The sequence below is a fragment of the Astatotilapia calliptera genome, chromosome 15 (assembly GCF_900246225.1).
Source record: "Astatotilapia calliptera chromosome 15, fAstCal1.2, whole genome shotgun sequence".
Taxonomy (NCBI): Eukaryota; Metazoa; Chordata; class Actinopteri; order Cichliformes; family Cichlidae; genus Astatotilapia; species Astatotilapia calliptera.
In genome coordinates this window covers 13,578,975-13,594,271 of record NC_039316.1, presented here as the reverse complement: position 1 = coordinate 13,594,271, position 15,297 = coordinate 13,578,975, and the positions used below count along the sequence as shown (strand labels likewise).

Sequence of the window (15,297 nt, the reverse complement as noted above, 5' to 3'; positions counted from 1 at the left end):
CATCGCAGCATGCTGTTTACGAGTGGAGCTCGAATGGACAGGTAGTGATTAGATGCAACAAAGGAACAACCTCTGCATATCTAGCCTGCAGTGTAGTGCTCTGTGTTTCTGTGCGTGTATGTGTGTGTGTGAGTTTCCTCAGCATTTACCTCGTGCACTTATACACAGATGTACTTACTGGTCCATCCATAACTCTCAAGAGGCTGCCTAAAAAGCCTCAACTCAGGGATGCATGAAAGGATCTTTAAAAAAACACAGAGAGGCACTATATTGGGAAGACGCAATATAGCACTAATAACTTTCCAGCATAGCCCCATTAATGTAGCGGCTTGGAAAGAAAACAAGGGTAATCTGTGACCTCCGGCTTGACCGAGGCAAACAAGCTGCAGACATTTGCTTGAAAAGCTTTAATTTATCTGTTTAATTTTCTTCTAAACTCTCACAGGTTGATACTCTTTATTACAAAGGTCCCTGCAGTTTGGCTTTTAAATGCTTTATGGCTTGGTTAAAAAAGAAGGTTTTGAATAACAGTTCAACATTTTAAGAAATGCATTTATTTGATTTGAGAAGATGGGTTCTACAATTGTATCTGTCCAACAGCAATGTAACCTCTTGTGCAGGCATGAGTTTGTGTCAGACTTTTAACAGATGGGAATTTTACATGGCGTCTGCTATTTTCACAGGCATGCTAACTAGAGATTTAGCCCACAGCCACTGAACTGACATCTCATCTGGAGCTGCGTATCTTAAAATCTTGCATGATTCCTACGATTAGTACAAAAACATGTTTTTTATATGTTGCGTTCATTTTATATGATGCCCGGCATGACGGAAAACCCCTACAGGTCTCAGAGTGGTGTCTCGTATTCATGTAGTGTAAAGTACGCTTGCCCTATTTTTATGGAAAGGGTAAAAAACAAAAAAAGGGATTTATAATTTGTTTTGCCTCAGCGTCTTGATGACTTGTGCTCACTGCCGGGTTTTACATCTTACATCTAGTTGTAAGAAAGGTAAGCTTGCACGTATCTCTGTGATGCCAGAAACATCTGACAGAACAAGCCAAAGAGCCCAAAATCACAACCCAGAGGAACCAAAATATCCAGTGCAATGTCCCGATGACTGGTGTCATTTTTAGCCTGGCGATTCATCTTACATGCACCTTTTTTTAGAAATCCTTCAAATTACCCTTGATATTAAGCTTCAGAGCTGCTTGTGTTGTTGGATTTTGTTATAGTAAGAGCAGAAACCTTGTACTTATCTATGTGACACCAGCAACTTCTGTGTGAAGGACCAAAAAGCTCTCCAGAGAGTGATCGTACAGCAGAACGCTGCTGCAGGATTGCTCTCCCCCCGCTTCAGGACACCTACACCAGGAGATGCCGGACTAGAGCAGCGCAGATACTGAAGGACCCGTCCCATCCTGGCAACAAACTGTTCCAACTTCTGCAATCTGGTAGAAGGTTCCGCATCTTCCGGGCAAGGACAGAGAGACTCAAGAGGAGCTTCTATCCCCAAGCCATCCGTGCCCTAAACACACACACCCGCCCGCTCACATCATCTATAATTGACTGAGACAGGACTCTTCCAGACACTCTAAACCAAGGCACAATGTACATTTCAATTCCTTTAACTTTAAATATGTTTATATTGTCTATCCTGTAAAATAGTCAGATGTCTATCCATATTAATGTACAGAATTCACCTGCTAGCTGCTACTACTGCACATTCACCCAGTGTATATACTATATGTATGTATATATATATATATATATACATACATATATAATGTTCTTCCTCTACACCCCCCCCCCCCAATTTTTGCACATGTCGAGGAGCGTGTCAGACTACATTTCACTGTGTGTTATACTTGTATAACTATGCATGTGACAAATAAAGAACCTTGAACCTTGAACCTTGAACCTTCTAAAACACATGTTTGAGAATTTTATCCAAACCACTCTTATGCAGGGGTTATGCAAAGGTTAGCAACCATTTAGTGAATACTGCTGTATTTTTATAGACTGTATACAAAAGACGGATTTCTGGGTCTGAAAATTAACAAGTTTAGCATTATAGTTCTGTGCTAAACACTATTTTTGCTCACTTACCAGCTATATTTTAGCATTACCATTCTTCGTCATTGGCTTTCACAGTGGCTTCTGTTCAGAAAAAATCTAACTCTCACTTTAAAATTCATTAAAATGGTGTCACTTCCATTGACCACAAACTGACCTACAATGCTGATTACTATGTAAATGTCCAATTCAAGTCAAATTACAAAAAAATTGAGTTATAGCCGCTGTCATATTAGGCAGGCTTCATCACAATGAGGAATAAATCTGGACCAGCACAACCTGACCGCTGGTGCTGAAGAAGGCAAAGGGGAGGAGAAATAATGGGGTTAAGATAATAAGATAGGCTTAATGGCCCCTGGGGGAGCTCTCAGAGCTTCAGGATAGAGAGACCTACAGACAGTGTGGGAGAGAGAGGCTGACTGGTCAGACCACAGAGGACAGTGGAGAGCATCAGTCTGTCAGAGCAACACTGTCCACTTCAGCAGGTCAAAACTAAGTTCTCGCCTCTTCAGAGCAGCCTCTCTCCCACGCCGCTTTCAAACACGTCCTCTCTGTTGCTCTAACATCTCTCTATCTATAATGATCAGCCAAAACTCCCCTTTCAGAACAGCTCAGGGAATCTGAAGGTGCCCTGAGGTCTTCGTAGTTCTCATCATTCTGACTTAGGGGACACTCCATAGAATTGCAACAAAAGTCTGTTAATTTTCCAGCTGTTTCAAGCCACAAATAGTCGTTTCTCAGAAGGAGAAAAACAAAGTTATGTAAATATACTGCAAGTTTTATGTATCTGCAATCGATAAACAGCACCCACCACAGTGAGGTCCCAGCCAGAGCTTCATTTTGGCAGCATTTTACACGTGTTTATTGTGGAGAATTCCTCAGACTGCCAACAGGATGGAATTGCACAAAAGTACAGACAGTTCTGTTTATTTTGGAGCTGGATGGGTCAATAATGTTGCTGTTTGGAGGGGGAAGGAGGAACACTATATGGAAAAAAGTGCACATATACAATAAACCTAAAGGAGCTACCTAAGGAGTTTGATAATGATCGTGGTCTACTGCTTTGTGGTTCAACTTTGCATTAACAGTAGATCAACTGAGAGTTGATCATGGAATATGCCACAATGGTGGTGGCATCCTACTACAGTACTACGCTTGAATTCAGTGAGCTCTTTCACAAAGAGCTCACTGAATTCAACGATTAAAAGATGTTGCTCCTATATGGACAAGAGATTGTATCCATCTCATGCTGATCCAGTTTATGGGTATTAGTAGTAATATTTTTGAACAGCTTGAGGTTTGTCTCATAATTGTGAGTTTAAATGACTCACTCTGAATGCCATTGATGTCTTGCATATAGTAGGCTATATTTTTTGTTATCTACCTTGGGACTAAAAATATAAACTAGCCATTTTGCTAAAATCTGTAATGTTTCTGTCTCATGCAGTATTTTGAGACTAATGTCCATTAACGGGCGACATCTCTATGAAATAAACCAGTTTAAAAGAAACCAGAGTTGCTATGGAAAAGGATGGATTGGTACAAAATGGCCAAAGAAACTGGACTGAGGGACTTCCAAGTGCATCCAAGTTAACAGCTGGCAGAACAAACGGGGAAAGCCCCTGTTTGTCCTCTAGGTAGGCGTTCCTATAGCGATGTAATATTGCGTGAAAACTATGAATACACGTATGAATATGATCACAAGCAGCAGATCTTTTTGTCAGTCCTCTGACTCCCACAACCTGCCATCACTGTTCTGGAAATGTTTCAACGCAAACAATCTTGCCCTTGTCGGAGTCACTCTGGTGTCCACCTTGCCCCATTTCGGCACCATTTATCCACCATGTTGACTTTGAAAACTGTTCACTAACCTGCGACAACATCCCAGACGCTGACAGGTGCCTTTGCTATAACATAAACATGGCCGTTTGACTCATTTATAATAGAGCAGCTGCCCAGTGTTCTATATGTATTATTAGCATCAAATAGAAACAATAATAACTGAAACACAGCACAAACAGCGACTACCACACGAACGAGCAGAGAAAAACCTTCCAGTTGGCAAATTTAAGTTCAAATTAAACGGCACTGGAAGACTTCAGGAGAGCCTTTTATTTGTGTTCTTGCCAAGAATTAGATGAGAAAACTGATATCACTCTCATACCACTGGCAGCCAGTCTGGATTAGGAAACAGGCAGCGTGGCTCTGTCGCAAGGAACAAAGTCCACAAAGCAGCACGAATGAAACTCAATAATTGACATGTATCGTGTTCATTTGAGCTGTGGAATAACCAAGCTATAAAAACTACAAGCTGCTTTTGTGCAGATTAAATGAAGAAGACAGGACATGTTAATTAGTGAGCTTCAGAGGAGTAGGAAGATTCGGTTTACCTTCAGATCGAGGCCGAGACATTATCGCGGACTAACTGAGCTTTTTTAAAAGAAAACAAAAAACAAAAGTGCAGAAACATAATGAATACAGATCCCTCCCTTTAGGGCACAAAGGGTCACTGAATGACTTAATGACTAAAAGAAAAAGATCTGTGGTCTTCAAAGTCACCAGAGTTCAAGCCAAGTGAACACCTGGCAGGTCACGTGTTGGATAACTCTCTCCACCACCATCATTAACACATCAAATGAGTGAGTGCCTATTTATAGCTCATATCCCAGTGAGCATTTAAGCTCATATCTGGCCTCTTCATGACACTTTATGTTGTTCTTTCTTTAATCTGTATATATCTAAAAAGATCTACTTAAAAACAGGCTTAAAAAGACCAAGATATAAAGTGCAGGATACATTCTGAAACTTAACAGTATGAAGCACCTTTTAATCGCCTTCTCTTCCTGTATAATGAGGGTTCTTAATGTGCATATATTATTCTGAAATTATATCCAGTCGCAGTGGGTTTGATGGAAGAAAAAAAATGTCATCAATCATCCTAAAAATCTAAAAACTAACCCAGACTTTTGTTTTACTGCCTCTCAAGGACGTCACTTCCATCACCGCTCACCGAGACAGCGGCATAATAATTTTGCTCAATCTTTGGCTGTCAATCATGCTTTTTAAAAAGCGGTATCAATCTTATATTTAAAATAAAACCCTTCACACTGTTATTCATCCGCTAGAGTATTCTGACAACGATTTTTTTTAAACTCCTTGAAACTTTAAATCTGTTTAATCCACCCGAGGTCTCCTCTGCGTTGGAGCTCCAATGTGTCGCTATGCAAAATTTACATCTCCATCTCCAGGGCCCTGACACATGAGCCCGGACAAGAGAGGGACAGGGATTGCGAAAGAGGAAGAGAGAGTGAGCGAGAGAGCAGGAGCAACGGAGTGTGAGAGATTTCAGGACATTTCATCATTTAGACTCGAAGGCATCTCGCGGATATGGTGGGGTGGGGGGGATGAAGAGGTAGGGTCAGACTCTCAGGTGGGTCCTGATTTCTCTTTAACCCCATCACAGCTTGCTTATAGGCTACAGGTGACCTGGTTTCCTATGCAAAAAGCGAGCAGAATAGACACGGGGCTACCCCCCTCTTATTTCGGCACAGCTGCTATAATTCAATTAAAGCTGTGACACAGAGGTGAGGACAATTGATGCCTCCTATTAAAGAAACACCCCGTCAAGATTAATTACCCCTCGTCGACTGGTTAAATGGCTTTTAAACTGTAATCTTCCTGAAATCGTAATAACACCATCGGTAATCTAACACAAAAGGAAAAGCTTGGGATCTGTTTTCATCTGAGCCGGATTAATAATGGTTCATTAGTACTGGTATTAATTAAAACATGTCTACTGTAGGCCAGTGAGGTGCAAAACAGAGAGTGGGAGGTAGAGGGAGGGGGGGTGGCCCCTGCATCTCGTCATGTTTCCGCTGCTGCTCTATTTCTCTGAAATACTTAAATCAGAAAAGTGGGCGAGCACCTGCAATTTTGTAATGAGCTCATTAAAATCCGTCTACACCAGCACGCGCTCACGTTTGTGTTTTTTTGACTGTCATGTTGAAAAACATACAGATCAGAGCTGCTCTTGCTTAAGTATTCGTGGTGGAAAAACAGCGTTATCATGCAGAGTAATTAATCAGTGTTACAGGTGCATTCCGACAGGTGACAGTCCAAAAATCACACAGAAACCAATGTGTAACAGTCGTGAATGGACATTTTGGGAACCTGAAAAGATTCAAGATTATTTCAAATAAAAAAAATAAATTAAAAAAAACTCCTGATTGATCTGTTTGGAAAAAAGCTTTTACAGTAACGCCATAGTCACTGCAGCGGATTTCCAGCCAAGAGGTTCCCCGCATGGAACCGTGTCAGCCTTCTTCTGCAAAATACACCCTTTTATCTTTGACAAAGTATCAGAGAAGAGGCATCATTCCTAACAGCGCTGCATCAGTAAACAGAGAGCACGGCAAGTGCAGCCACATCACGTACAGATGAGCACATAAACACACATATTCACACGCAACCAAAAGCAGCTTTGTAATCCAAATCAAAGATGCAAACAGTGAAGCAGTACCTTCCGCTCGCGCAGAGCTTCATCCTGAAGACCGAGAGATAAAAATCCTGCTGCCGGAGCCTCGCCGGGGATGGAGAAAACCCCCTCTCTATATGCTATCTGGATTGGTTTACCCAGCTTTCCCTTAAAGCTCGGAGAAAACCCCCAACACATGCACCCACCCCACCACCTCCTCCTCCACCACTAAAACTGTCGCTGCCACTAGCACCACGCCACTCCAGCAGTAGCAGCAGCAGCGGCAGCAGCTGAGCCAGGAGGAAAGACAAGAGGGAGTGAGGGAGAGACTGTGCAAGAGTAGAAAGACAGAGAGAGAGAGAGACAGGAAGAGTGGGAGGGAAGGAGCTTAAAGGAAGAAGACAGGGAGAACGTGGGGGCGTGATGATGGAGTGCTGAAAGATATGTGCAGAAAAGGAGGGAGAGTGAGAGAGGGAGAGGGTGAAGCTTACCTGATGGTGTCTATGTTGTTCATCACTTCGTCAGGCATCTAAAGGAAATGACAGCATGTTAGTGGAGCGGACCCATCAAACTGGCCCAGAAGCTGCCAAGTGGAGCACCGTTGCAGCACAAACACCCTCCACAAAAAAAAGAAAAGAAAAAGAAAGAACGAGAAAAGAAACATACATATTCAGCAAGCACACTCTGTGTTTCCCTATGTGTTTGTTTATGTCCCCACACTCCCCCCCACTCACATCCGTGCTCCCTCATCTGCTCCTCTTCCCTTTTTCCCTTACTAGTGAGAAATCCCATGCAACGCTCATCAGACTGCGGCCGGATGTGTACATCTGCGCTCACTTGAGGTGAGAAGAGAACAATCGTACCATACCGGGAGTGCGAGGGGAGAGAGTGAGAAAGCGAGGCAAAGGAAAGGGGGAAGAAAGGGAGGGAGGGAGAGTGAAAACCTCCATTGCAGCCAGACTGCAGATACATGGCAAGCCCCCCCATGAGGGATACTGGCAGCGACTCAGTATCTCTGTCGAGGTGCTGAATCAGAGAGAAGGAGCACAGAGGGAAAGAGAGGGAGGAGGATGTGGAGAGAGACATAGAAAGAAGGGGAAACAAGGGGGAGGTGGGGGGGGGGGGGGGGAGAGTGGGGAGAACAGGTGGTTCAATCTGTTGAATCTTACATCTCAAGTCCTTGGCTGTTAAGGAGAATAGGTTTTATATGAATCGGCTGCTTTTTTTCCATTTTTCTTTTTCTCAGAAAGCGATGAATTATGCATCGATTTGAGAATATTCCCCCATCTCCGTTCAAATTTAGGCCTGATCGAGGGTGGTATCCACGCTGTTATGTTATCATGTTTCATAATTTGACGAATGCTAGAAAGCAGATTTTACCATCTGCACTTAGGGGAGACGTTCATCCATATTCATCTCCTGTAATTAATGAAGGAAGCAGTCGTTGCGAAGAGATTATTTGAGTCAGATTACCAACAAAACACACCTTAAAGCGGGGGGTGGGGGGAATGCGTGTTCAGTGTGTGTGTGTGTGTGTGTGTGTGTGCACAGCAGAAGGTCAAGTGCAAAGAATGTTTCATTACAAGTACAAGGACTTGTGTGAGGAGATGAAACTTTGCAGCGACACACAGACACTCACACTGAGATGAACGCCAACAGGCTCACATGCCTGCCTCTCAGCCCCCACACACCACCCACCTTTTTTCAAGCAGTTGCTAAGGTGACGGCAAAGGCTGAATTTTAATCAGACAATAAATTAAGGCAATGTGATCTTCTCCTTTATTATTAAATGGGAGCAACACAGAGTTTGAAGATCTGTCAAGTATGTTTTGTTTTTTGGGGGGTGAGAAATGCTAAAAAAAACAGACCCCAAACCTGGAGATGTAAAACAATAAGCTTGCACGCTTTCTAGTCAGCAAAGCGGTGCACATTTAGCAACTAGGTAACCTCAGCCAAGTGCTTCATCATCCTCATCATCCACCACTGACATGGATGTCATGCTGAGACTGCAAAAATACCCTCGCTGGTTGTAGTAATTGCTGATTGAGCCCTCAGGCTTGTCCTCCCGTGTAATGCACTCTAGTGGTGTAAGCCAGTGGAAACACTGGTTGCTACTCGAGAAGGAAACAGTTGTGCAACAAGGTTCGCTGCTTTCACAGCCATTTTAGCAAGGTTATGTTTCAAACTGAGTAAATGATGGATGTCAAAAAATAAATGCGAGTGGGCTGAGTCAGTAAATGACAGCATTGTTCAGTTCAAATTGTTTGTGTGGAGGAGTTGCTAATGGGTAGAATGCTAATGAGGAGTCCCATAAAAGTCTGCTTATTTGTCAGCATGAAGCAGCGCTCCTGTGCAAACTTACAGACACATCAGTATACCCAGTCTATTGAATCAGCTGAGGATGTCTATGTGGGTCAGCAGGAGAAATCGTACACCCACAGCTCATTCTTGCTCCAAATGATTTACTATTAATTGGAAGCTTTAGCACAGCAGAACTTGCATGGAACACTCATAATGTCATCACCAGGATGACATGCTTTGTCTGCTCTCTGACTACATATTCTAGGTTCAATAATCACCAGTGAGGTGACAACTTTAAAGAGCTTGACTTGGGCGAACCCAAGTCAATTGCAAGCCATATTTTTATAATTAGCAGTAAACTGAATGACTCTGTGTAAGACTCTGAGAGACTCATCGCCCCAAAGCTCGAACTTCTTCTAGACCTAGAGGCGTTTCAGTGGTCATAACTTTAAATGTTTTGCTTTTATCCCAGTGTTCTTTTCAGCAAAATAATAAAAAGCCTGAAAAACAACTGCATATGAGTCAAATCAACACACTGAATAACTAACAGATGGTGGAGAGCAAATCAGAGCTAAAATTAGCGCATAGGTTGGAGGTCAGAAACTCAATTACATTTAAGGTGTCTGTGTGGTGTTTGCAGTTCATTTCTACTGCCCTCAAGTGGGCAAAATGCTGGAATGACTATTATGTTTTGTATCTTTCGTTTTGTCTTATATGTGTATGCAAGTAGGCCTCTATATAACATACAGACTGTAAAATGGGATAAAGGCAGGAATGTCAAGTATATGAATGTTTTTCTGGTTCAGATAGCGATAACAAAGTTCTGTAGTGGGGCTATAAAAGTTTCTTTTTAAATTTTCTCCCTATAACTCTTGCTTTAATAATTTATTGTTTTATTTATTTTTATAGCATTCATTTTATATGCAACTGCTTCTTGGATTATTCAAACAAAACTCCACAGACTGCACTAGACAAAGACATTGTAACTCTGTGACATGCCCGTGCTTACTTGAGCTCTTTACGCTCTTAATAATAGAGCAGAAAAATCAGGAATGGCTCACTCAAATCATACAAAGGCTTGATTTACTCAGACGTCTCTTCAAAAACTGAGAGGAACAATTTCCGTTCCAATCACAACATATGTTCAGAGGCCTGGCCTTGATTAAAGACTGGGAAGACTTTCATCACTCACCATGTTGATGCCCCTGGGCAGAGAGATAGATCTGTAGGGGTATCTGGGGAAGTCATAGTGAAACTCAGGAAAGTGACTCTTCATCTTAAATCCTTGACTGAACTCTGGAGGAGGTGGAATCACATATTTCTCATCTATTTGTTCTGGTGTATCTGCTTTTATCTCCAGGTCATGCAGCTCATCGCCCTTCCTTACAGTGTCGATGTCCGTCTCCAGATACTTTTTTTCTACCAGGTCAGGAGAAGTCCGCTCTTCTGGAGTCTTCTGTTCGGCTAAAGGGCCTTGCTGCTGGGCCATTGAGCAGGGTAGCCTGGGGCTCACCACGTGGATCTCTGCTTGAGGCTGATCAGCATTTGTATTGGTGAAGCCAGAGGGAGATGCTGGTTTTCCAAATGCCTGCAGGCTGTTTGGGTCAAGCACATTAGATGTCACCTCATCCAGGAACTGGGAAAACTTCAGTTTGGCTTCAATCTTTTCCTCCAGTACACACTGTGGTTTGCCGCTTTTAGAGCTGGTGTGTGAAAGTACAGAGCCCCTCCCTTGATGCAGATTTCTGCTGTGGCTGTCTCCTCCCTGCTCTGCCTGTGGATGTCCTCTGCCATGAGGCCTGCTAGAAGGAACTGGTCCAAGCTTTTCAGACTCTCTGTCTCCTCTGAGTCGAGTCTGAAAAGCTTCCTGGCTCTGCTTCTTGATAGACTTGTGCAGGATGCAGGTCACCCCAGAGTTCCAGCTGTGCAGGCTGTCAGTGCCGTCACTGCTACTCCTGCTGCCTCCTGGACTGCTGCTTGGATCGCTGGGGCTAGATGGCTGACTGGGAGAGGACTGGTTAGAAGCAGGGTCTATCAGCTCCTCCAGCCAGACTTGATCACCATTGAACATGGGGGTAGCCGGACTCAAGGGGGCCCATGACTTTGAGAAATGCTGGCCCTTATTTGCTGTGCCTCTCTGAGAGAGGGAGCAGGCTTTGCTGCCTGTCCCATCCATCGGCTTAAGTCCAGTCTACACAGATGTGTCCTCTCTCTAATTGTTTTAAATGGCAGATGATCCATGGTCCAATGGATAGCTCCAATTTTAAAGAGTTCTAACCCAATCCTGTCTCACTATTGTGTAAGCAACCTCACAGCGATCCAATACATTTCACTCTAGGCTGAACAGATGGCCTCCTTCAGTGCCAGGCGAACTCCCTGCTATCACAGGCAAGGGCATCCATAGTCTGAGGCCACAGTCAAATACACTGAGAGTCACAGTTAATCTGCAGAAGCTCCAGGTTTAGGTTTACTGACAGGGAATTTTCATAAAATCCTAGCCAGTGTCTTTACTATTTGAGCAGACAGTGCTGGTCTTAATTAGACTGTCTATTGATAGCAGAGCAGGCAAAGCTTTTTCAGCTTTTTCCAGGTCAGTGGTTGTAGAAGAGAATTGATCCAACTGAGCACATGGCAGCTGACACACACACACACACACAGACTAGATGGGCTTGCCGAGTAACTGATTGCTGGGATCTCATTAATATCTCATTAAAAGAATAGTCGTAATCATTAAGAAATTCTAAGAGAAATAATAGTAAGTTGGAATTTGAGTTGTCTGTTACAGAATAATGCCAAAAGTAAAAAAGTGAATTTTAGAAATTGTTTTGCAGTGTGCAATTACACTGCTTTATTCAATCTATTCCTCTCAAATGTCTCTGTGTTATGTGTATATCCCATAGTGTATGTTAGAAGAAGGACCTGCATTCCAAAGTCCTGATTTTAGCTTTATGGCTTTTACCATCAATTAACATTAGCAAAGCATCCATATAACATAGATTCAAATGCCTGCTAGTTACTGGTAACTAACAGGAAATAACATGCAAGACTTTCCATCATCAAAACTGCAGCAGGCTTTTACTAAAGATAAATGAAGAGGAATCTAACTATAATAAAAATGCACCAAAAAACACACGAGAATCGGTTTAGTTAGCTACCACACAGCTGTTGGCTCCTACAGCTTTACTGCATCTGTATGGGTTCAAATTGTGGTCATAAATATTTTGTACTTGTAAATCAGGATTTGTATGTGTAAAAAGAATTTGTGTGTGCCTAAAAAAGATTTGTATGTGTAAACAGAATTTGTGTGTGCGTAAAAAAGATTTGTGTGTGGCCAAAAAATAAGTGTGAAACTCTGCACTCAAGTTTCAAGTTACAAGTACGAATTTTGACCCTATTTTTCTTCCTTTCATGTGATTGGTCAATGTCATGTCAATCACAAATTTAACTATCCAATCAGAGCACAGATGGGTTTGGCTGTCGGAGGGGTGCTTTATGGAGCTTCAGGTCCTTGAAGGGAATAAATGCCCTTTTACATGCCAGCCCAGCATTTTCCTTCATCACCAGGAAGGAAAACAGTCTGTGGTGGTTCGAGTTTGGTGATTTTTGTTTCCACAGGTTTACGTGCTTAATACAGGGACCTCCAGAGCCTTTTCAACAGTGCTGCGGACCTCGGGAGGGGGGGGCAGTGTTGTGGAAATGACACAGTCTTCACTAGTGGGGATAGTTATAAAGCTTTCTTCGTTATGAATTAGCGATACATGTTTTTATTGAACATTTAAAGAACCAGCAACAAAAACAGAAATTCTTGTAGAGGACATAAAGTCAGTGATAGAAACGGCAAGAAGCAGGTGCATCTAGTACAGGTAGAGCTACTGCAAAAACCCACAGAGCTCAGCTGCCAGCGCGACAAATTCTGGATCTTTGGCTTTTAGTTAGCAGTTAGCATTAGCAGCACATCCTGCGTCCGATGTGAAAGGACCTTTATGCTGTGTACTGGGACTCACAGCCATGGTCCTGGGTCAGCCCTGACTTTGTGTTAAACTAATCCTAAAGTAATAATGGTATTTCTAACCACTGATATACCACAACTTTATCCTTTCAACAACTGTACTGTAAGTTAGGTGACCTAGCTTCTATCGGATAGTTATATAGAGATCCTCCAGCTTCAAACTGTATTACCCTTCAAGGACCTGCAGTTCAAAAAAGCCCCCTCCGACAGCCAAACCCATCTGTTCTCTGATTGGATAGTTAAATTTGTGATTTACATGACATTGACCAATCACATGTGTAGAATGACCACTCGGTAGCTTCTTGTAGCGCTGCTTTATTGAACGTGTATCCAGCATGGGTTATAACAGCACAACAACGTGTGTGACAGCCAAGACATAGAACTGGATATAGACAGCCCCCTGCCGCAAAGCAGGTCCTAGTGGCGTAAAGCCGTAAAGCCCAGTACATGACATCTCCCCCCTTTTCATGTTATGTCCAATAACAAACCCCAAATAGAACAGCAATGACACAATGATAACATGCGACACTATAATAGCCTCTGGGCGGTTCTCTTAGGGTCGAGCACAAATGGCGTACTGTCAGCCTGAAGGGCAGTGTCCACAAAACAGGACTCATGAAACATGGCAAACCTTTAAGGTAATTAACTCAACCAGGTAACAGCAGTATTGGTTGCAGCTGAAAACATAAGTGCAAAACAGCAACAATACAACATTCCCACTCCCCAGTCCTTCCTTCTGTCCCATCACCCCAATGTCTATAGATCCAGCCTGCTGACTGGCTTGCGTACCCGGCCGCACCTCGTGCGTAGCAGAGTCGGTACGTCAGCGTGAGTGGGTGCGAGCGTTGGGGCAAGACTAGGGGCCAAATGTGGGGTCTCTGGAGTGGACGCACCAGCGCACTGAGGTGGCGGCTCCTCAGCGTCCACAGTGGGTGTTGGAAGGGGTTGTGGCATAGCCCGTGGAGACGGTTCGAGGCGGAGATGGCGGCGGTTCCGTCGCAGCAACGCACCTTGGGGTGTGGCAACGAGATAGGACCTCGGAGTGACGCTCTCCTTGGAGATGATGGCCGGTGTTGCCCAAGCCTTCTCCTGGTCCAGCTTAGTTAGGACAGCATCCCCTGGATGAAGTGGAGGTAGGGGCTTAGCACCATGGCGGCGGTCGAAGTAGAACGCCTGCTCGGCCTTCTGACCAGTATCCCTTCGTCTAACTTCTCTTTTGTTTGGCCATTTAGGTTGAAGATTCTTCTCCAAGGTAGGCAGGGTTGTCCTGATCCTCCTCCCCATAAGAAGTTCCGCTGGGCTGAAGCCTGTAGTGGCACAGGGAGTAGACCTAAAGCACATTAGCGCTATCAGTGGGTCGTCGTGCCGGAGGATTTTCTTTGCAGTCTGTACTGCCCTCTCCGCGTGACCATTTCCCTGTGGGTGGTGGGGACTAGACGTTACGTGGGCGAAATCCATCTCTCTCGCGAAGGCTTGGAACTCAGAGCTGGAAAACTGAGGGCCATTGTCACTCACCACCACGTCAGGGATCTCAAACCTAGCAAAGATCGACTTCAGTTTCTGAACAACTTGGCCGCTGGTCGTGGATGATAGGTGAAGTATTTCCAGAAAACGTGAGTAGTAATCCGACACAACGAGATAATTATTCCGGTTGTGTTCACAGAGATCCAGGGCTATCCTTTGCCATGGACGATCTGGCAAAGGTGTGGAGATGAGCGGCTCCTTTGTCTGCGTTGGCCTCTGGGCCAGACATGTGTGGCACTGCAGCACTACATTCTTTAACTCAGTGGAGAGCCCCGGCCACCACACAGATGAATTAGCCCTATCCCTGCACTTGGTGAGGCCTTGGTGCCCTTCATGTAGTTTGTGTAGAATGGCTGTTCTCTGCGACTTTGGAATGACGATTCTGCAGCCTCGTATAACCAGGCCGTCAGTCTCTGATAGCTCGTTTTTCACTTTCATGTACGCTTTAATGTTCAATGGCACACTAGCTCCGTGTGCAGGCCAACCCCTGCGAATGTACGTAATGACGGTCTGTAGTTCAACGTCCGTTGCAGTGGCTGCTTTAATGCTTTCCATTCAGCTTGGGGATGCTGGAATGCCCTGTAACACGGTGGCTATGTAGCAGTCCACTTCACTGTGAGTGCTAGTGTCATCCTCAGCCCGAGTCTGTGGACTCCGTGACAACGTGTCGGCGATGACAAGCGTTTTGCCAGGGACATAGACGGCCTCCGGCTTGTACCTCATGAGCCTCATCAGGAGGCGTTGACACCTCAATGGAACATTGTCAAGGTCCCGGCTATTGACCAGGGGTACCAAAGGTCTATGGTCGGTCTCAAGCCTGAAGCGATCTAAGCCACATAGATACTTATCAAACTTCTCGCAGGCCCAAACACTTGCCAAACACTCCTTTTCGATTTGTGCGTAGCGTGTTTCAG

The 15,297-nt window shown here is 44.1% G+C and overlaps 1 protein-coding gene across 2 annotated transcripts in view; it reads right to left on the bottom strand.

Moving 5' to 3' along the window:
• LOC113037399 (brain-enriched guanylate kinase-associated protein) overlaps nt 1–11,005 on the bottom strand; it is a 39,298-nt gene extending 28,293 nt beyond the window's left edge. For both annotated transcript variants that reach the window (XM_026194419.1, XM_026194420.1), the window contains exons 1-2: nt 10,043–11,005; nt 7,041–7,078 (exon numbers count right to left, since the gene is read on the bottom strand). In XM_026194419.1, coding sequence (XP_026050204.1) covers nt 7,041–7,078; nt 10,043–10,921 — 917 coding nt within the window. In that variant the 5' untranslated portion in view covers nt 10,922–11,005. The remainder of the gene's footprint in view (nt 1–7,040; nt 7,079–10,042) is intronic.
• Nucleotides 11,006–15,297: the final 4,292 nt, after the last annotated feature.